The sequence below is a fragment of the Thunnus thynnus genome, chromosome 23, assembly GCF_963924715.1.
Source record: "Thunnus thynnus chromosome 23, fThuThy2.1, whole genome shotgun sequence".
Taxonomy (NCBI): domain Eukaryota; kingdom Metazoa; phylum Chordata; class Actinopteri; order Scombriformes; family Scombridae; genus Thunnus; species Thunnus thynnus.
Window position 1 is genome coordinate 18717211 of NC_089539.1, and position 23743 is coordinate 18740953.

Consider the following 23743-nt stretch of genomic DNA (forward strand, 5'->3'; position numbering starts at 1 on the left):
GAAATGACAGTTTTTTCAAGCCAGAAGCTAGTGATTAGGCATTATGTGGTCAGAAAATGTATCCATCAAAGTGGATGGGCAGACAAAAGCCTAGAAAAAGAGAATGGCTTTGAGCACTCTGCATGAAAAAATGATTATCAAGCTGATAACAGAGCAGAAACCTAGGCTTTGAAAAGATAGCAAAGGCATTTATTCATACATCACATGGATTTCTACATAGAGAAATCTGTCGCTAATGCCTGTTTTATTTTGTCATATGCAGGTCGGGCATTTGTTGGTTTAATATGGTTCAAATTCAGTATTTGGAAACACTTTTATTCAAACTTAGACATTAAATAAAGACAGTTGTCCAGAGTAAACTGTTCTCTCTTCCACAGATTAGCTTAGTGCCATCACGCTGAGGCTGTCATTGGGATATCCTCATTTGACTTGTTGCCTCATTTCCACCCATCTCACTTTTCATCAACCATTCATGTGCATTTTGATTGCGCAGTGCCTTTTTAGTGTGTGTGTGTGTGTGTGTGTGTGTGTGTGTGTGTGTGTGTGTGTGTGTGATTTCTCTATAATGTAGCAGGTGTCTAATGGGGAGATGTTTATTTATGCATTGATTATGAAAAATATCTGTGCCAGATATCTGTGCTTCTAATTACCAATCTAATTGGTGTACAGCCAGAATTGTCACTGTTGTTTGATGAATTGCTTTCAGATGGGCTAAAAACTGATAGTAACACAGAAAAGGTCACACTGCTCATACTGATGGCTTAGTGAGATATACAGCACATATTTATATTTTATAATCTACCTCTGGATCATCACTATTCAACATGTTGAAAGATGGAAATTGTATCCTATTGTAGCATATTGAATATGTTTTACTGAATATGACTCAAACTGCTGCTGATATCCTTTTTTTTGTTTGTTTTATAGATTTTTGAAAGATTCATTCTCTTAAATGTATTTGTCTAAATACTCTGAAAGTTGAAGGTAAATGGTTGATATTTCTTTCTCACTGAGAAAAGAGGTGAAGTACTCTTCATGAGTTCAACATAATAGTATAATATATTATAACTGTACTTTACCCCAGACCTTATTACAACTGCCATTCAAAAGAATGACTAAAAAGCTGAAACTGACAATCGTCTTTTTGCACATCATTACAAATATTGTCCTCTCTTTTTTTTATAGGTTCCATCTGAGTAGGAGGTGGCAACAAAAGACCAAATGCCATGGATGTATTCAATTTCACCTACTGGAATGCCTCTGAAGGCAACGACACACAAGTTGTGGAAGAGAGCGAAAGCGCCTACAAGACTGTGGAGGTGGTGTTCATCGTGTTGGTGGCCGGTTCCCTCAGTTTGGTTACAGTCATTGGAAATATCCTGGTCATGCTTTCCATCAAAGTTAATAGAAACTTACAGACTGTCAACAACTATTTTTTATTCAGCCTTGCATGTGCTGACCTAATTATTGGCCTCTGCTCTATGAACTTGTACACAGTCTACATAGTAATGGGGTACTGGCCCCTGGGGCCAGTGGTGTGTGACTTGTGGTTAGCGTTGGACTATGTTGTCAGCAATGCGTCTGTCATGAATCTTCTCATCATAAGCTTTGACAGATATTTCTGTGTCACTAAGCCCCTCAGCTACCCTGTCAAAAGGACCACCAAGATGGCAGGAATGATGATTGCTGCAGCCTGGGTCCTATCTTTTATCCTCTGGGCACCAGCCATTCTCTTCTGGCAGTTCATTGTTGGTGGGCGGACAGTGCCTGAGAAAGAGTGCTACATTCAGTTCTTCTCTAATGCCGCTGTCACGTTTGGCACCGCCATCGCCGCCTTTTACCTGCCTGTCATTATCATGATTCAACTCTACTGGCAGATCTCCAGAGCGAGCAAGAGCCGTGTGAAGAAGGATAACTGCAAGCCATCAGGAGCCAACCCAGAGCCCATCTCCCCTGTCCAGAGGAGGAATAACACACCAAAACCCAACAATAACAATGTGCCAGGGGAAGATACGGGGCCTTCTCAAAGCCAGCATGCTGATGATGGGGCTGTCCAGCATGATGGAAAATTGCAGAATGGTAAAGGACCTTCCTCAGCCACTGCTGACGGGGAAACCGAAGGTGACGATTTGGCGAGGGAGAACTGCTCCCCTGGAGAAGAGAAAGAGAGCTCCAATGACTCAACATCTGGTAGTGTGGCCGCATCCAACCAGAAGGAAGAGGAAGCGGCACCCTCCACGGCCAATTCCAGCGCCGAGACAACCCAACCGCTCCCGCGTCAACGAGCCAAAGCAGGGGGCTCCAAACTGACCTGTATCAAGATCAAGACTAAATCGCCCAAGGGTGACTGCTACACGCCATCCAACACCACCGTCGAGATCGTCCCAGCTTCTGAGCGGCAGAACCACGTGGCTCGGAAGATTGTGAAGATGACTAAGCAACCACCCAACAAGAAGAAGAAAGCGGCATCATCACGGGAGAAAAAAGTGACCCGCACCATAATGGCCATCCTGGTAGCTTTTGTAGCCACCTGGACTCCTTATAATGTGATGGTGCTTATTAACACCTTCTGCTCCAGCTGCATCCCCAACACAGTGTGGACTATTGGCTACTGGCTGTGTTACATCAACAGTACCATCAATCCGGCCTGCTATGCTCTGTGCAATGTCACATTCAAAAAGACATTCAAACATCTTCTCCTCTGCCAGTATAAAAATATTAGGTCAGCCAGATAAATTTGGGCCACTTGGGAGGAAGAGTTTTAAGTATGAGTTGACTGTATGTGTGTGCCATCCGTGTGTGTGTGGGTGTGTGTCTGTGAAAGAGGTTTGTGAGCATGATAAATACTGCAAGAGTACATTTGAAATTACTTTCCACCATTTCATCATTAGTTTTCCAGTTTCTCTCTCAATAACCGGTTGTAGCATTTTACACAAATCCAACTGATGCCAGTTGCGTTGAGATGTGTCATGCAGAAGCAGTGCAGAAAAGGAAGGTTGTGAAAAATTCAGAGTTATTCAGAGTTGTAAACTCAAAGAAAAAAAAAAAAGAACAAGGGTGTGTAAAGCAGGGAGCACTTGGGAGTGACACTGGGCTGATAAAAAATGAAAAAAGAAGAGAGGAGGAAGATCTGCGCTGTGTGAAAACACAAGAAAAACTTCAAAATGGGAAAATAGGGCTGACTGAATTTACAAACCTCAGAAGTTTGAAGTTCAGTGAAGATACCTGTAGATAACTGTACATATCAGTGTATACTCAGTATTTGTGTGAGCACACATATGGGTGTGTGTGTGGGGTTGGAGTATGTGTGTACACCCATGTGTGCCCCTCCGCCTGCCTTCTTTCCTTGTGTCTGTGATCCTTATTACGGCACTTTCAACTAGCTACATGTAGAATAAAGTGGGGCAGCCTGTGTAGATTGCCTGTGACATGGTCACATCAGGGCTTGAAGCTATCTCATCCATGAACGAGCCCCTGTCGGAATATGTTGTCATCAATATATAATAGACATGTAAATATATTAAAGCTACACTTGTCAACTTTGCATGTCAACGGGCCCAAATGGTAGCCAGAAATAGTTTTGAACTTAAAAGTTTGGTTCATCCAAATTACCAAGAAACATATTTCTCACTTATTTCTACTGGTGGTGTTTATCCATGCGGGACGGTTAGGATGATTTTATATGAACAGGTTTTTATATCTGTGTCTGAAATGTAAGCCTCCACACAAAAACAGTTTTCATGAGTGGACTTTTGTTTGTGCTCACAGCAGTGGAAAACAACTTTTAAAAAATTCAGTAGCAAACATGTCTTTCCAGAAACAATGCCCTGGTTACACAGACCACAGTTAACTTCATTGGAACTACTTTCTAACAAAGAAATACTACAATAAAATACTACAATAAAATGAATACAACTGTCAGTTAGTGATCAAATACTTTTTGTAATTTTAGCTGACCTACCCTTTAAATGTGAATTCAAAGTACATACAGGATGTTGACCCATATTGTTTCATAAAATGGAAACATGCTCATACAAATGATGGAGATGTACTCAACTGCAAAACTTAATTTGGACCAATCAGATTAATCTGTGACCTTGCTAATCAAGAGTTAGATGAGATATTGATACCACTCTCATATCTATCTGTTAAATATGAAGCAATAGCCGGGAGGCTGTTAGCTTAGCTTAGCATGAAGACTAGACACAAGGGGGAAACGCTTAGCCTGGTTCTCTCTGAAGGTAAAAATCTGTCCAACAACACTTCTAAAAATGACTGATTAACATATTATATATTGTTTGTGTAATCTATAAAAAAAAGAAGTGTTGAAATGACATGTTGTGCTTTAATGGGGGGCTTTATGTCAGTAACTTTCTTAAGTGTTATCACACGTCCTACACATAATCCCATGAAAAACCATAACTTGTCATTTTTAAATTTTTGATATAGAGCAGATTAAATTTTATAAAGGAAAACTCACTGTATGCATCCTCCCAAATATTATAGAGAATACACAAAAACCCGCAAGAACAACAAACAAACAAACAACAAGTTATGAGTAAATAGGAAAAAAATCTGGCATGAGATTGTTCAGTCAAACTTTTCTGATTTACCAGACGTTTTTACCACATCTCTTCAGCTTCCACAACTGCTGACAGGATTTCTGATATTTATTTTACAGCGGCTATTAAGATATTTATGTTTGCTGTCAAGTTTTTCACCACTGCTAGGAACCCTCCTACACAGTGAGTGAAACAGGTGATCGGAGCTCAGAGCTGTGGCGTATTATCTGCGGGAAGTCATTGTTTTTTTTTTGTTTTTTGTATGTGGATGTGTGGGAGATGTCATTTTATCCTGCTGATTAGTGGATTGATGTCACAGTGTGTGCTGTACTGCACTGTACTGATGATGATGATTGTGAAAACCTGTGTGTGTGTGTGTGTGTATATGTGGGGGTGCTCTTGTGTGAAGTGTGTGTGTATATGTGTGGGTATACATGCTGATGTGTGTTTGCGCGCTCCAAGAATGGAGTTTACTTCTGATCACAGGTCACGAGCTTGTGATTTAAATAAGGGCTATTTCCGCGTCTTTATTTGTTCTGTAACTCATCTCCTTTCCACTTTGAAAATGAACATGCGAGTTAATTAATTCTATGAAAAAAAAATCATCCTTTTCTTAGATTAAAAGTAATAAATAGCTGTGCTTATTATAATGATAATGAAAAAATGAGAAAATATCAATTTACTGTAAGACATGTTCTGTGTCTCCATGCGTGTCATCCATCATCTCAACCTAGTCGACAATTCTCTATTACATTAATGTATGCTCACCAGTTGGAGTGATAAATATGCGGGAGCATTTGCCATCAGGAGGTTGCCAGAGTAGTTGGTAGGGGGGCTTTGCAAAAAAAAAAAAAACGCCTGCACTGAATAGCTCCTCAAGGCTGTCTCCTTAAAGAGAGATCTGGGACAGATCCTATAATGAAAACTCACCATGAGGCTGATCATATTATGGGACGATGTGGAACACCTACATTTGAGATTAAAGATTGCCCATTACACGCTCAGCTTGTGCTTGCATGCTTCGCGCCCATGCCCCACTTAGTGCTCCTCTCAGTCCTGATCCTGTTATAGTCTCTACCTCATATATGAAGTCATGAATGTAATCTAAATATCACATGTAGATTCATTAGCGTCCTCTATTATTCATTCTCATTTTCTCTCTTTCTCCTGCACCCATTATTGCCTTCCTTCCTGCTGTATTATACTGTACTCCCCTATGTGCAGAGCTAGTGCAGGATAAACATCCTTGCACTTGCATTTAAATTTTGTAATAGTAATGACAGAATTAATCACAATTTCACATTAAGCCAGTATGTCAATATTTGCATTTCGGCTATTTTTGCTGTCAATCTGTAGCAAAATGGCAAACACATTTCTTGCATGTTAGCTATACACATACATATAGTTGAAGATGTATTCAGATCCTATACTTGAGAATAAGAAGGGCTGCATCTTACAATTATTGCCATTATCAATTAATCTGCCATTTTCTCGATTAATCGTTAGGTCTATAAATCATCAGAAAACAGTGAAAAATGACCATCACAATATATTAGAGCACAAGGTGACGTCGTTAAACGTCTTGTTTTGTCTAACCAACAGTTCAAAACTGAAAAATATTCGATCACTAAGATGTAAGACCATGAAAAACCGCAAATTCTCACATTTTGGAACCATCAAACGTTTGTCACTTTAACTTGCAAATTGACTTAAATGATTAATTGATCATTAAAACAGTTTCCAATATACTTTCTTTTGATTGACTAATTGTATAATCACAGCAGCTTGAAGAATAAGTCACAATACCACAATGTAAAAATAATCTAAGTTATACCTTCAAATTTTTTCTTAAAGGTGCACTTCACTTTTTTCACATGTCCAATGTGGAGTTTGAAAAATGTTAATGTTTACCAAGCAGGGAGGGTCTAATGAAATAAAGCTATTGAGTTGTATCATGGGAAGTTTCTGAGTCTCCTACAAGTCCTCAAACTTTTTTGAATCCCAATAATAGATCATAGAGTACTCTTTAAAGTAAAAATATGTACATACATAAGTATTATTTGTTAAGTGTACTTGCCCATTGCCCATTTCAGAGTGTTACATTACTGGATTAGTTTCACTGATACATAAGCAGCATTAATCTTGCCTAGATAATATTGCATCTTTTCACAGGGTGATCATATGTCTTATATGTTTTATATTAAACAAACAGTATTTTCCTCTGAAATGTAGCAGAGTAAAAGTTAAAAAGTAGCATGAAATGGAAAACCCTTAAATCGAGGAACCTCAGACTTGTGTATGTACTGTGGAAAATGTATTTGATTCTGTCCCGTCACTGTTGCACATACATGGGGGGTCCATGTTTATCAATCCCAGCAGTTTCAGCAGGAGCTCAGGCATCCATCCGAGTTCAACATCCAACTATCTGTCACGGTGATAAGTGGAGCCATGTCTGTCTGACATCTGTCACACATCTCGGTAGTGGGTAAAGAGCTTTCCAGAATATCTGATTAATCTTTGCTAAGCTGTCGTTTGAGTGATACCAGCAGGAGAGTAAGTGGCTCACAGTCACAGGTGGTCCAGGGTCCCAGTTTGAGCAGCTGCTTGGGTGTTTGATGGAAGGTGATGGCAGTTTATAACCTCCTGGAGCGGGAAAAAAAGGGGTGAGATGGACTTTAAAAAAAAAAAAAAACAAGTGCTCTCACTGCAATCATCTCTGCTCCGTGCACTTTCAACATCAGGAGCAAAAGTTCTTACTAACTGTTTCAACCCCTTCAGCTCCTGTTGCCAAGTTGTCGAACGGATGAGAACAAGGCGTTGTCTTTTGCATTGGAAAGTGAAACGTGGGGGGGAAGTGGGTGATGTGAGAGAACGGGGGCTTATATGATAGAACGAGAGAGCGCCGTTCGGTGACAGTGAGAGACAACGGCTGTCATGCACGCGAGGGAGAGAGCCAGCTGATAGCCTCAAGGTGTACACTTTGTACGTATGTAACAGATAAGCTTGGCTTTGTAGTCATGGTTACGTGGGGGGTTGTGAGAGGGGGAGAAAGGGGAATGAAGCAGAGGAGGGGGGGTGGGGTGGTATGGTTTGTCACTGACAAAATCCAAAGCTAGAGGATCACACTGCATGTGGACCATGTTTGGAGAAGTCGCAGTCATTCTGGGCAGGTCAGCCAAGGGTTTTGCTGCAGGAATTTGAGCGTCTCAGACAAAACTGGCTGCCTGGTGTAAACAATAAGTAATATGGCGCTGTTTACCGTCCCTCCTGAGCTTTTATGGCTCTCAACCTCATTTTGTGCAAACAGAATCCACCGCTTCTTGCTTTATGGTTATCATGATCATAACCTTTGCATTTTACAAGCATTTAATGCATATATCCTCATGTGCAGGACATACATTATAATGTTCATCTGTCTAATGACTAGAATAAACATTGTCACTACTGTAATCACCAGATCATAATGTGCCGTCAGAGCTAGCTGGGCTCCTCTTCATACGGCTTATGTCAAAGGGCTAATCTCCTTTTACGGGAGTACATATGACATGTAACGTTTATCAGAGACGACTTCGAATTCGAAGGTTTCTCTGGCTTCACTCTGGAGGCCGTGAATAACCTGAACAATCTTTGAAGTTGCAGAAGTCACGCAGAAAGTGAAAACGCAGCAGCTTGTACGTGCTGTGAGAATATTATCCGAGACGGAATATATATATCGCCAGATTGTACAGAGCAATTTGAAGTGCCTTACCCAGAGTGACAAACAAATTGCTCTTTTATCCTAAAATCCCTGTTGTATCTTCAGTGTGTCTGTGCTGAAAGTTGTAGATAATGCCGCAGTGTGATGCGCGTTAAAGAGCATGTTATTCAGCCTTCCTAAATTATCTTTTCTTTTTTTTTTTTTTTTGTTAAAGATACTGTGTTTTTCAGCTCTGAGCTCCCATTACTGAAATTTCCATTTTAACAGCCGCTGCCAGATTATCGAGGCAATGCAAGTTTGGTGACTGAACAATCTAAAATCATCATCTCAATGTCTTTGAAGTAATTTATCAGAAACTGTACAGTATACAGTCACAGCAGTGACATATTTCAATACTATCCTGGAGGCACAGCGGGCTGTTTTGGTTGATTTTCCATCCAACATGTGTGTGTGTGTGTATCTGGTGTGTGTATGTGCGTGTATTCACATTTGTCATAAGGGAAATTATGCTTCCCCCTGCAAACTCTGTGTGTCTGTCATAATATCGAGATCAGTGTTGTCATTTGTGTGAGTGTGTGTGCATGCAGCTTGCTGTGGTGTTTTATTTATTTCTTTTTCTTTTTTCTTTTTTTTCCCTAAATGGCATCCTCAGCATGAAGACATCAGATTGGACAAAATATCATGGCACACATCAGGGAAGATGCGCACAGTGTGATTGTCTATCTCTCTGTCATCACTCCTTCCTCTTTAAACAGTCTTTCAATAGCAACAGGCTTCCAAAGACTCAGACACAGCTTTGTGTGACACTGGAATACATATAAATACATTATATTGTACATTTTCTATCACATTTTATAAACCTCTGTTTCTTTTATCATTGTACAAATGTAGTATTACAAATTAGAATATGATAAGTGTACAGACAATTTTTTTTTTCTGAAATAAAACAAATGTTTATTTAAGATCTATAGAGATATAAGTATAATAGGTTATGGAAGTATTTCAAAGAGAATATGGTTATAAAAGTATAAGGTATAAATATATGTGCATTTCTTGAGGCATGATTTGCTTAGAAATGGATTCTCGCCTTGAAAAAGGAGCGACCGGATTCAAACTTGGAGCAGAGTTCTGGAGGATTTGAAGAGTGACTTTTTGCACCCAGAAAGTTTAAAAAAAAAAAAATAAAAAAATAAAAAAAAAGTGCAAACCTGGAAACTCAGAGGAGGACAAAAGCTAAAATGAGTTTCAGTGTGAGCCGAAGGCCCAGAGGCAAGGGCTTCATTTGGATTTCACCTGTAAATTTACCGGGCTTCACACTCACCTTGGGAAGAAGCTGGTTGCCTGTTATATCACTGGACACTTTATAACTTTTGCAATTTTAACAGCCTAGGGGGGAAAAAAAAGAGGTGTTTTTATTTTAGTGGAGCAACCAAAGTGTTGAGGGTTGAATTCTTTGACCCAATCTGAACTTCAAGGGGTCACGATAAACAATTTAAAACAAAAATGGCAAACAAAAATGAAAAAAAGAAAAATCAGTAGCCTGCTGCAAGTGTTAAATGTACATACAGTGTTCATTTTTCATTTGCTTATGTATGTAGATGTTCATTGTGTATTCACTCACTGTGGCTTGTGGCTTCTCTTCGCAATAGGAAAAATGAATTTAACAGTCTATTGTTTGCATTGTATATATCTATATGATATACATTATATGTAATTCGGATGCGGTACATTTGAAATGTACATACACGTGTTTAATAGCTACTATCTGAATGTTTCCTCCCCCAAGAATCCCCCATCTATTCTCCTCCCCCTTTACCCCACTATGATACTTCCTGTACAGTAACAATGGTATTGATTTCCTTTTTGATGCATTCTTGATTGATTATTTGTTCTGGACAATGAGTGTTAATATCACTGGCCAACTATGACTCTGTAAGATGAACTGCATTAAGTGGTTACATTGTGCCATATTCTTTCAGAATGAAATTCAAATAAAACTATATGAAATGTGTTTGACATTTTTGGAGTTTTTTGACTGTGAGGATGCACAAGGGTGAAAGAGAAATGCTTTCTACCTTTTTCGTTTTTTAAAATTTTATTCTTTTTTTTGATTTTGCAAATGTAACAGGATACATAGGAAAATGTTAACTCCAACTGAGGACTAAATAGTGAGGACTTTATATATTTTTACAGCCAGGAGCTGCATGGAGAGTAAAAACCAGAGGGTATAAATTGAGGTACAAAAGAGCAGCAGGAGGAAAACAAACTAACAGTTACATTTTGCACACATGTACAGTAGCTATTTCATGCAGCCTCCAGACAGAACTAACTTATGTTTATTGTTATTGGAAATAAAAGAAAAAATATCATAAACCACAAAATGATCAGAGGAAAGAGTTACAATTAACTTGAGCCACTTCAAAATTTGCAAATGCATGACTTTTTTTGCTCAAGTTAATTAAGCAAAGATGTTTAGAGCTTCACTTTTAGCGAACTGCTTCATTAAGTCAGGGCATGGACCAAAGAGTTTTCCAAATTAGAGTTAGGCTATGCAATTGTAAGACAAATCCTATCCAATTTGTTTTTCAGAAAATAATCCTAGAAATAACATCATTATGTGAAAACACTAGTAAACAAATAGTCATTAGCTATTCGTGCCGCTGAGTATTTTATCTCCTATCGCAACATACAAGTTTCTTATCAGGTGCTAGAAAGAAGAAAAAGTAAAACACGTCACTATAAGTCATATTTCCACTGGTTTTGTCAAAGCTCTAGGCTCCTACTGTCAACCTACAGGACATACACAGAGGAACCATGTTGAAATAGGGCAGTGGACGTCTTTCCACCCTCTTCTTCCTCCCTAGGACAAACAACTGCATCAGTCCATTTGGGTGCGCTCTCGCTTCTTGCCGTCTTTCTTTTGCTTCTTTGCATCTGCAAGGACAGAAAAGAGTGACAACCCACAGTGTTTACTTCGACAAATTCTCTGCCAGAGGTGGTGTGTTTGGAAATAAACAAAATCCCATTGTCTGCATGAAGAGCACCCATGCTCTGCTTCAACTTGTAATAAGCAACCGTTTGAGTTTTAATTAGTTTTTTTTTGTTTTTTGCCAGAGCGCAGGTTGAGTGCTGTGACACTGCGAGCGTTCCCTCCTCCGCTGTCTCCTGAGGATTGATTTAGTGGCCTGCTGTATGCCCCATGAAAAACCACTTTATGATCTTCCCGCAACAGTGCACTGGTACCTGGCAGCCATGACAGAAGCCACAGTCAATGGCTTCCCTTTCCGCTTTGCGGTCTCTCCGCTCTGATGAACAGGAAGAGAGCACAACCTGCAGCAGTTTGGCTAGCTAGCTTCTGGCTAGCTGTTTGCTGGACTGTCAATCTGCCGAGCTGTTTGTGTATGCCACTGTGTCTGTGTCTCAGTCTCTTTGTCTTTTTGGCTTTTGCAATCTCTGAACATACATAAAACTGTATGTGCAGATATGGGTTACACACCTAAATTAACTTTTTTTTTAAATGTTTTTTGGTGAAATTAGATAATACCTTGCCAAATAGGCCTTTTTCATGACATGTCACAGTAGGAAAAGCACAGACTATGCTATTTGAAGCTGTGTGTTTCAGCAACAAGCAAGTAAATTGAGCTAGTTTTAAGCTAGGTATAGATATGGGCATTCGTTTTGATAAGATATCTGCAGAGGATGTGGTGTCAGAGCCCTTAAGACCTCCTCAAAAGTGCAGACATGTGTTTCCAACTTTGGTTCACACAGCCTGCTTTACATTTCTCAATCAGTGCCGAGACTTTTGACTTGTTTTTGCTAAAGCCAGCAACAGAAACCGGAAGTTAAGAGACAAAACTGGAAATGAAACAAACTGTCTGTCACACTGTCATAGCTGAATAATGTTTGTAACACCTGTGTTTTCTACGACAAGTCAAAATGTCTGCTGTGAAAAAGGCCTATTAAGAAAATTTGTGAATAAAAAGATGTATTTTGTGCTCACTAATTCTATACTTCTCTGTGTATTTGATCATCTTTTTTCAGAAAAAATGTATAGTACATCTCCTAATCTCTAACTGTGAGTGGTGTTTTCTAGCAAGCTTTTCAGTTTTCAACATGTTAAACACAGACAGAGATGTAAGCCTGGCTAATCCACACCCTGTTTGTTTAGACCGCATACCTAATCCGAAGCATGTTCCTACTGCACTTACACCTTCTAATTTCAGATGCTCCCACGAGTTTGAAGACGAGTCAAAATGTTAATCAGTGTGTTGCTTATTCAGAGCTAGAACTTGTCATAGAAGTCAAATAAAATGTGAAGGCTTGATTAAATTGTCTGAAAAATCCGATAAGAGGACAGTAATATATGGAAAAACCCATCTTGCTGTATTTTAAAACAGATAATATATAAGAAGACTGTCAATACTTAAATCCTGAATTAATTTTTTGTATGAATGGATTATCTTGAAAAGGACACCTCCACAACTCACAAATCCTCTAATGACATGCTGGCAAGCAGCTCTGAACAGCGACAAGTTATGCCTCGTCAATGAGATCAATTGAGTTTCAACCTCTTAACATTCTGAATGTGCAGGATGAAGGAATCTTCTTAAAAATCTCTTCTTGTCTCCTCACTTGCAAACTTCCACAGGCATTAACATTTTGACGTGTATCGCCGTCACCCATGCAAATATGGAAATTGCTCTTCCATCCCATTTGTTTGCTTGTATTTGTTTGAATGTATTCTCCTTTTTTCTTCTTCTTCTTCTTCTTCCCTTGTTGTTTTTGACAACATATCCCGTTCCCCGGGGAGCGAGATGGTGAAAAAGGATTCGCTCTCGCTCTTGTTCTATCTGCTCTATATATATATATATATATATATATATATGAGATGGGGACACTCATACCAGGCTGGAGTACTTTCTGCTGCATTTGCACATTACATGGCACTGCTCACTCTCCTCTTTGACTTTGACACAGACTCATAATCAGGCCGCTGCTGCCTTCTCCAGCTCAAATCTGCCCAAAGCCAAAACGCAGTAACTACATATTTGCTCAAAACTGGGTTGAGAGCAGAATCAGACTTTTTGACATTTGTAAGTACATTCACTTCAGTACTTGTTGTATTTTGAATTTAATTCTACTTTATACTCATACATCACTACATTTCTGAGCCAAATAGCCAAATATTGTAGTTTTTAACACAGCATAATTGTCCTATTATACTTTGCAGCTTTAGGTTTTACCTACAAAACATGAAGATCAGATTATATTTGTTATAGATTAAACTACCAAACAGTATATAAAGTAAATTAAATAAGCTCCATCTACAATAGAAACAACATCAACGTTTATGTCTGATCCTGATTTATGCCTGCATATTGAGCATTTTTACTTTTTTTACCTTTAGATACATAAAGTACATTTTTCAGATAAAAAATTTTATGTAAGTAATATTTTGAATGCAGGACTTTAACCTGTGTTTAATTATTTTATATTGTGGTATTACTACTACTACTACTACTACTACTACTACTACTATTGAAATACTTCCTCCAGCACCACTTTTTTTTACCACATAAAAATATATTCCCTAAAAACACTTAATTTTCTAGAAAACATATAACATTGTCAGCAAGCTGCACTACTGTGCTCTAGCTGCACAGATACTGACATTTTAATGCATTTTTATCTCTATATTGTCACGTCCATTTTATTCATATAGGCCTAAAATTTATCTCAGAAGGCTTTACATCCCAACACTCTATCTCAAGACCATCAATTCAGATTGTGTTGTTGCTCCGGCTGCAGTTATTGCACTTTGTCTCTGAGCTATAGGACGCACCATCCCATTCATTACACTCTCTGTCACAGGAAGACACAAGCCTCTTTTTATATAGAGAAAAGAAAGACAGTTAATTTAAATCATAGAATATTTATGATGCTAATGAATAAATTAAAATGGTCAAGGGACCTCAAACAACACATTTTCTTTGTAGATACAACCCTACATTTTTCTTGTGCATTCATTTAAGATAATCCAAAGACAGAGTGCGTTATGTGCCTTTGGTTAAAGGAGGTCATCATCACATGGTGACTGATGGTCTGTCATTTATATATTGCCTGCTCAAAAAGGCATAAAATGAAGCTATTACAACTTAACTATCTGCTTCACAGTTTGTCTTATCAGCCACAAAACTTAAAACCTTCTTTTCTTATTTTCACACTTTCTGTAATTACTGCTCTCAGCCGTTGTGGGGCAGAAATATTGAATTTAATAATAATAATAATAATACCAAGTGTGAGTCTGAATGCATATCTTTGATTTAAGCATCACAACACCACATGTCTGTCCAGTGAAAATCACACACACAAATTTGCCCCAAACAAATTCAGAGATGCCAGATTTATTTTTTTTTCAAAGCCTTTTGTTTAAACTTAGATCAAGTCTGGCATCCGAAACATTCCCTCGTGCGTTACTCACTCCTGTTCAGCTGAAAGAGAAGGCGGGGACCTTGAGGTTTCTACAGGCATTCATGATGTTTCATTTCTGTCACTCTTTGTTCTCGCTTTCGCTCCGCAGGGTCTGTGTTTCACCTGGGCCAAACAGCCAAGACACGCAACTCTGAATCGCAGATCACTCCCAGGGCGCCTCCTAGCATTGTCTCCTACAGAATCTGCAAATGACAGATGCTACCTCCATCACAGCAACCTGCTGCAGTCATGGGAAACCTATCTTCCAAACCCACGGTGGCTGTTCAGAATTGCAGATTTGGCCGGACAGGACAGATCTCTGCTCCCCCGCCGGGGGGTTAGATAGTCTCTCCTCTCTCCACCTCAGTCACTCCATAGCCAAACATTTCTGTTTTTTTTTTCGTAAGCCCTCTGATCCCGCTGCTGTGCACTGTATCTCTGCCATCCCCTGACACAAACAGAAAAGCACACACAATTCCCCTTCCTGTACACACCTCATTGTGCACAGCACCCCCTCTTTCTTTCTCCCAGTAACCCCTCTGCTTTCCAGGGCTTATCTTCCAACTGGCAGATATGGGAAATCACACCTCGCTCAGATAGCGGGTCTCTCTTCCCAACTGCCTACCTTCATCTCGGCCACTGTCATCCTCGCTCTGCTTCTCTTTTGCCCTCAGCTCTCACACCTCTTAGGCTGTCACTCTGAATCCACACATCTGGCCTTCATTAGAATTGATGTGCACAGGTATACGCAGCTCTGCACACATGACTGCTAACCAAACACATGACCAAACACATTTTCACCCGCATGCACATACACCTACCCTACATGAATATATAAATTTTCATTTACATTTATTAACATGAAAAGTTCATGATCTGCATCGATATTGTGCACATGCACTTGCATAATAAAAGATGAGGAATGAAGTTTGAATTAAAAAATGTGTATGTGGTTGCTGTCATACATACTCAAAGGGACTTTAATTGGGATTTTTTTTTCTTATATTTGACCATCCTTGCAAAATTTTCTTCAATTATTATGCCATACAGTGGCAACAAGAAGGTCAAATTCTTCACAGCCATCCACAACTTTCCCCAAGAAACTATCGTGCCTGACATTTACATTGCATTAGCAGAAAAGTATTAAAGTATTAAAATAATACACTATTAGTGCTAAAAAAAAAATATGCAGACTGTACCACACCTGGCTACTAATTGAAGGACGCGGCATTTGCACTGACATTAAAGTTAAAGGAGCCCTCAACAAAGGGCCAGTAACGCTAGCATTAGCAGCTAATGCTACTTTCTTGCTTCTCTCAGTTTAAACTCTAACTCTAACTCTCACTGAAGACCATGAGGTGTTTTATTAACAGGGACATGCAACCACACTGTGTTACTGGATGGCACTGACCCAGGAACTGTGAAACAATATCCAACTAGCAACATTTCAGTGAAAAGGTTTGATGAAGGCACTGACTAAAAAGTTATTCAACATATCACTGCCCATGTTTACTACTGTTGGTGTTGCAGAGGACATAATTATCTGAGATATTTCTAATTTACTATTTTAAATGAATTATTTCAGCCATACTTTCATTATTATAAAGTAAAAATATCAAATCAGCTTTGATCTGCAGCAATTTCATATTGTTAGAAATGTATCTGTATTAATTTTGCAATGGACTATGTATATAGATCTATATATAAAGGGCTCATTCTAAGGTTTAAAAAAATCACAACGATTCTTATTTTCAGGTGATTAAACACTAATTGAAACATACTTTTAAATATTATATTCCATTTGTGCCGTGTCAGTTCTGCTAGATGCCATTAAGTTCTGCACACTGCACCTTTAATTCATATCAGCTGAAAAACATGGGAGAGTCACAGACGGCGAGCACATTACAACTCCTTTAACCTCCTGTCACAAAACATTAATGATGTGCTACCAAGTAAAGAAATTTAGCAGATTCCTCGTTTGAAATTCAAATAGAGTTTGACATAAAATCTTAAGGCAAATAGTGGAGCAGACAGACAGTGGGCAGCCAGACATCCTGCACTAAAAGACTACCTCGGAAGTGCTCACATTGTCTTATCATTGTAAATTAGGGCTTCACCCAACAGTGGTTGTTTGATCAAGTGACAGTAAGGTTAAGCAAACTCTATGTGCAAACCTTGTGTGCTTACTTGTCATCTGCTGAGCGTGATAAGGGCGCAGTTTATGACATTTGGCAGCAATTCTGCATTCATTATAATCCTGTTTGGACAATGGGACATTCGCAGTAGGTCAATTACATCCTTGTTTACAAAATCAACAAAGGGCATTGACTTACTTGGAATGAGTCGAGGACTTTCTTATCATTAGTTTCATGCCAATCTCTCCAAACAGTAATATGCGTCCACAAGGTTATCTAATATTCCCCCGTATAAGTTTTAATCTTGTGTCAACTCAAGTTTTCTGATAACTGCCCCTTTTACAGAAAATGTGGGAAGTAGGAGCAAAAAAGCTCTCTGACTTCAGTGTTTTTGACATGACTGAAGAAAGCTAAAAGCATGTAATTGAACAGCGAGTTAACCTATTCACCTTTGCTTTAACACTGCCACGCATCGCTTCAGCTCAGCACTTAAGTAGGTGGATTTCCATTTCCATCATGCCGATGGTGAATTGAATATAAATGTGAATCACAGCTTACAGTGGCTGACATGAAATAATTTGAAAGGTTTTGCTGGATTTAGCAGGGATGCAATCAGTCTGAGTTCTACCAGGGGACAAGATAAATATCTACTGAACTAACACAGTAATTATCAAAAAGAGGATAGAAGAAGTTCGCTCTCTTATACACCTTGTTACATGTGCTTATACTAATTTATCCTAATTGAATTCTTTTATTTCTAATTTTAACCTGCATGCAATCAATGATTGGCACAAAATATACAAGCTTGTCTGAAGGAAGATCAGCAGTTCAGCTAAAGAAACAAAGACGCAAAGTTGTAAACACTCCTTCAGCTATAATTAGCTAAACAAACCAACTGTTTACAATGTTTTGACAGCGTAATAACATCCTGGAAAGATTCTTATTCCAAGTCATGAGTGTGTTACTGTCTTTCTTTTGATCCAAATTGCTCTAACATAATTAGATTTTTATTTTTGGAATGTATATACAAACATTTCAAGCTTTCAAACTAATCCAAAAATCCTATTATATTGTATCTAGAGTATAGGTAGTTCAACAAATCTGTCCAGTTTGCATAAGTCTGAACCCTGTTCCAGTGTGGACAGACGGGGTAAACACTTGGTGATAAAATACTTGGCTTTTTTCTTGTGTGACTTTGATTTCATTCAGGTTTTATTTGGGATTGTACCTCAATTTCATCAGTGCATTTTATTGTGCCAATGTGTGTTTGGGAGGCCCTTTTCCAAAGAGCACAAAGGAAGCAGACAGTTCTCCGAAATGTGTTGCCCCACCAATCAAGTGGCAGTCCTTTCTTAGTTTCAGTTTCTTTATTATGAGATCAATGTGATGTTTCCAAAGAAGAACTGAGAACTTATTTAGCAGTCTGAAGAAAGCCCTCTATGATTGAAGTGCCAGCACCTGTATGAAATTCACTCAAGTTTTATTTCAGCAAAACATCATATCCTTTGACTGCAGCGAACCACATTTTTTTGAAGACACAGTGATTCATCAACCGGACTTCGGCATGTCCCGCCGTTGCTGACAGGCTCGGTGTGTCCGGCGAGAGTTACATTTCATCTAGTGATGATTTATTCCTCACAGCTTACCTTGCAGCTTGGTCTTGGGGATTTTCCCACAGGGCTTGGTGGCTGTGACGGTGGTTGCGCAAGTCGCATCCATGAGCGCTCGCTTCAGCACACCTGTCCTGTTCTTCTTTCCCGTCGCCAGATCGCACTCCCCCCAAGCCTGGAAGTCGTACTTGCATTCCCCTACGACAAAGAGAGAAATCAGATACTTAATTAGACGCTTTTGTTCGGTAGAGTAGCTCTGAGGAGGCATCGTATAGAAGCGATCAAGCAGAAAACACAGTAAGATGATACACTGCAGCCTCTATTTTTGTTTTAAAAAAAGCAACCAATTGCAATCAGTCAATGAAACAAGCCCATTGAGTCTGAGAGGAGTTGTGAGTCATACACTGTGAATGGTTGTTTAATGAGCAGTCTTAATCTACTTGGTTATTATCTCCTTCTTATCAATAGAAACTGTCCAAGATCCACAGAGAGAGTTCTGCTAACACCTCATCACCAGACGCGGTTATTAACAACAGCATAAAAGATGCTTATAGCTTTTTTGCTTACAGGAACAGATGGTGCTTCACGGTTTTGATCTTATATTTCCAACTGTATATGATGACACCCGCTAACAGATGAATGCAATCAAAAAACTGGCTGCTGCTCAGCCTGGAAATAATGGACAGATGTAATCTTGGCAGCCGAGTATTGGAAGTACTTTCAACAGCACTTTAAATAAATTTCACATATGTGCTTTCATTTGATATTAAATGTAACCCACCTTAAACTCGGCCCCAGAGGATGCAAGCTTACTCCAGAAAATGGCAGCAGTGGTTATAGAGTATGTCATAGAAATGTGTGTGTGTGGTCTGTCATAGGCTACTTTCAGGGACAAATTTCAGTCTTAAGACCAGTTGATTGGGAACAGCTTGTCCAACGAAGGACAAAAGCCCCAATTGGGAAAAAACTGATTTTTGGGTCAGTGGTTAGGGTTAGGGTTAGGGTTAGGGTTATGGTTAGGCAAGTAGTGGTGATGGTTAGGATAAGGGTAAATCACCAGGAAATGAAGGTAAATCTATGTAATGTCCCCAAAAGTGACATAGCACAACGTGTGTGTGTGTGTGCAAGTGTGTTTGTGTACTGTATGTCCATGTCTCTCATATCTCCCTCCATTATTTTGTTGCCACTCTAGCCGGGTTCCCTTGAGGCTGTGACACTCATTCGTCAGCTTCCTCTCACATGAAAGCGTCGGGCCCCCTTGTCACTGCCTCTGAGATCCCAGGGTGCTCATCAGACGAGGGGAGAGGGGAGATAAGGGGTGAGGAGAGGAGGGACGGAGAGCAGGGAGAGGGGGTGACGGGGCCATTGTTGCAAGAATCCCACAGGGACTTCCTGAGCATCCAACTTAAAACCCCGCGCCTCCATACCTACTGTATAATTTGTCTCTGAGAGAGATTCCTTCCTGCTCCTGGGAATTTAGCTGGCAGTCATGTCCTCTTTAAGATGTCACATACAAGTAGGCGAAAAAAAATTGTGTGCACACACCCACAAACCAGCAATCCTATATCTAAACAGAGTTCTATATATCTTACTTATTGGCTGAAAAAGATCTGTTCCTTTAAAATGACAGAGTTCCTTCCCTGCCTTTATGAAATGTTGGAGGATGTAATGAAAAACTTTCTGTACATGACTGCAAGAGATGGGAAAGATCGGTAAGGTATAATTTACTTATGTCTATAATTTTTTGAGTTATTGAATTTTTCATTAATTAAATATCATCATGGTATATTGTTCATAAATTATGCCCTTCCATTTTCAGAATAATGACAATAATGACAATAATAATGTCTCTGTTAATGCAAATATAGCTTGGATAATCATAGGATTCATATTTTGTTTTAATGACTAATCTTAATATTGTCATATTATATCCAAATAAAAAGAAAATTCTAAAAAAAGAATCTATAACTCTTAAAAACTAAGTTATCCACATATTCATGAATTCTTGAATGCTGTGATATGCTCTTATTTTATGCATTTTATTCATGTTTGGTGGGCAAATTGTCATGGGTCAACACATGTTTGGCCGCAGTTTGAGGTTTAGCAGCTAACATTTAAAGAGCTACTCTTACAATTTAGTTATATTTTACTAATTCCATAAAGTTGAAAGACTTACTGGATGTGTTAAGACTTGGAGACAGATTTAAAACGAATGGTCAAAATGAACACAGCAGAGACCGAGATATCCTGACTTTTAGTCACTAGTGTGAATCAATCTCCAGAATTGCTGGATCCTACATTCCCCATAATGCAGTTTGGTAGCATATTTTGTCAGTGTCTCTGTGCCTGGTAAATGTGGACAGCGTTTAAACTCAACACCTCCAGTTTGTAACAGCTTTTAGTAATAAATATAAGACTAGAAATCTCCTTCAAGCGCTACAGACGACAAGTCATATGACAAGTAAACTGACTTTGATGTATAAAAGTGGTCCTTCAGTGCCATGAAAAAGAGTATTTCCTCGCAGATTCAAGTTATTCATTCTCACTTTCTTTCTCATCATTGCTTTTTCTGTTTCAGGTTTTATGTTTGTGCAGCTTTTTGTACCAGCACTGTGTGAGTATTTTTATGGTCTATTGAATAGAAACCCATTAGCTCTAGTGTTGGTTACCCACATCACCTGCCCCACAGAGAAGAGTTTTCCTGTTTTTGGGTCATGCCTCTGGAAACCCTCGCTCTACAGCATTTTGCACTTCCTATTTTTAAGCACAACATTTATATTCCTTGTCTCACTCTGTATTGTTGTGTTGTACTTTCAGGCTCAAAACTACTGTAAACCTACAGTAGTTCTCATGTGTTTGTTTTTTTTTAAGGATCTTTGGGGGTTTGATTTTCTTTTTTAGACAGATGTAATAGTTTTTACAATTGGGTTGTCAAATCTTCCAGTGTACCCAGATAAAAACTCATAATTCCAAGTTTATGATTTGTCTGATAATAGCACCTGAGCACAGTAAAATGTTGTTGCTTAGTGATACCTGCCAGTGCTTATCTTGCTATTTTACTAACAAAATAGGCTTTAAAATTCAAGGCAGAGAGACATTTCTACTGAGCAGCACCATATCTGAATCCACATTTAGCTGCCAGGGTGACATTGCGGGGTCTTTTCACACCAATTTCGATGCATTTTCTGGGGCATGTGCACCTAATGTTACAGTACTTATCTTTGCAGAAATATCACTGGCCTTGATTTTAATAACACAAGAGGGTTTTCATTTACTTTCTTTTCATTTCTTTTTTTTTTTTGTCCCCTTAACTAAGTTTCCACAATTTAAAGGCCAGAGGCATGTAACTTATTACCACAGCTACCAAACTTTTTTCTGCTATAATCTATATAGCCATTTAGCAGGACCATTATTTCCTGTGGTGTGTTCATCACTTGTGACAGGCTCATTGCGGTGTAGCAGGCTCCTGCCTGACAGGCCTTACTGGGGGAACAAAAGTCCCCAAGGTTTGTCACATTTCAGCTCTGAAGGCTGAATACTCTCAAGCCCAAAAAGCAAATGAAAAAGCAAGATTCCTGTGTTTTCCTTGGCGGTGTATCACATCCTCACCAGACATTTCTGTTGTAACTCTAATTAGCTGGCTTACCCATACCTATTGTGAAAATGGGACAATTGTTTGTGTGAATGAAGGGGAGAGGAATGGGGGCCTTGCACTTGTATAGAAGAAGAAAAGATTCTAAATTATGTGGTAATTTTCTTAACTTATAGTTTCTGTATTGCTACACAGCAAAATCTGAATCTTAGCACTTCTACCTCACCTCCAAACTTCTTCTTCCAGTTGCAGGGGATCTTGCAGCGTTGGGTCTTGATGGTCTGCTTGCAGTCGGTGCCGGTGCGTGTTCCCTCCCTGGTGCCGAGTCCGCAGTCCCCCTCATTGGCGACACACACACTCCACTGCCAATCCCCACAGTCTGACTTGCGCTCCTTCTTTCCTGTATGGACCAAACAGGCACTTTAAGACCAGTGTTGAAACCAGCTAACATCTTACCTATATAGTTAGAAGCAAGTCAAAACTTTTTTTCAAGTCAAGTCAGGTTTGTAAGGAGTCAAAATTCAAGTAAATCAAGTTACACAACAATCAAGTCACATCTAAAGTCTACATTTTTGTCTTAAGTCATGTTTCAAGTCTCAGTCTCTTATTTCTGCAAGTCATGTAGATAAATTCAAAAGTGTTAAAATCTTTAGCTTTATTAAAACAAATGAAAACTGCTATTAGCAGTGTTTATAAAAGCATTCACTCCCTCTCGACTTTGTATGTTAATTCAAGGTAAATTTAATAAGTTTTAAGTGCATTTGCTCATTTCCATGTCAGGGCAGTTTTATTTAAAAGAGCATGTTTCATACACAGAGGTAGATTTAAAGTGATGTTAAAACAACACGATTTCAAATTTATATAGAAATGAAAATAAAAAAAAAAGATAATTAAGAAGTAAACTAAAGTAATAAAAGAATAGAAATAAATAAATAAAAACATAAAAAATAATTTAAAAGACCATTGGTCCAATGCAAATGAACTGTTTTTATTTAATTTAAATTAGGCAGAATGTTATTGTCTTTACCCAAGTGGGATTTATCTGACTTATTTTGCTGTTTTGCAAGATATTGCTATTTGTTTCTGGTAAATCCTCACAGGAGACACAATTACTTCAAACCCAAAGGCTTCATTTTTTTTCATTTTCATATATTTTTAAGAGTTCTGTCCGACTAAATGATTAGTTAAGAGGAACATTTTAACAGGAGTGATAGCTCTGTATATTACTCCATTTAGGAAAAGTCAGTTTTATGTTTATGAGGTGAAATGAGTTTGTTGTGAAACTGCAGAGTCATTTTCTTCATATATATATAAGTATTTTACAAGTAAAAGAGCAGCAGTAAGTTGAGGTGTTCTGGCTGCGTCTGAATATTTTAGATAAAATCAAGAAACTTAATCAATTCATATGGATTTGATTTAATAATGAACATCATGTTGCTCCTGTTTAATGTTAATATACCACGTGGGAATCTAAACCTGCAGAGATACATTCATTTTCTATGGACTCATCTATGGTAGAAGAATCTATACTGATGTTTATAAAACTCACCTTGTTTCTCTACTTTGCCTCCTTCAGCTGCCATCACTGTTAGCACCAGGAGCGCCATCACGGCCACCCGTGTCCACTGCTTCTGTCCATGCATTCTGAAAGAGAGACCAGACAGTTGTTAGAGGAG

The 23743-nt window shown here is 38.8% G+C and overlaps 2 protein-coding genes across 6 annotated transcripts in view; one reads left to right on the plus strand and one right to left on the minus strand.

The window, feature by feature from the left end:
- Positions 1-10270, plus strand: part of chrm2a (cholinergic receptor, muscarinic 2a) — a 78503-nt gene extending 68233 nt beyond the window's left edge. For all 3 annotated transcript variants that reach the window (XM_067581634.1, XM_067581636.1, XM_067581637.1), the window contains one exon: positions 1186-10270. In XM_067581634.1, the coding sequence (XP_067437735.1) occupies positions 1227-2735 (1509 nt within the window). In that variant the 5' untranslated portion in view covers positions 1186-1226 and the 3' untranslated portion in view covers positions 2736-10270. The remainder of the gene's footprint in view (positions 1-1185) is intronic.
- Positions 10271-10502: 232 nt separating this feature from the next.
- Positions 10503-23743, minus strand: part of ptn (pleiotrophin) — a 42091-nt gene continuing 28850 nt past the window's right edge. For all 3 annotated transcript variants that reach the window (XM_067581638.1, XM_067581640.1, XM_067581639.1), the window contains exons 2-5: positions 23617-23711; positions 22294-22467; positions 18512-18673; positions 10503-11193 (exon numbers count right to left, since the gene is read on the minus strand). In XM_067581638.1, coding sequence (XP_067437739.1) covers positions 11138-11193; positions 18512-18673; positions 22294-22467; positions 23617-23710 — 486 coding nt within the window. In that variant the 5' untranslated portion in view covers position 23711 and the 3' untranslated portion in view covers positions 10503-11137. The remainder of the gene's footprint in view (positions 11194-18511; positions 18674-22293; positions 22468-23616; positions 23712-23743) is intronic.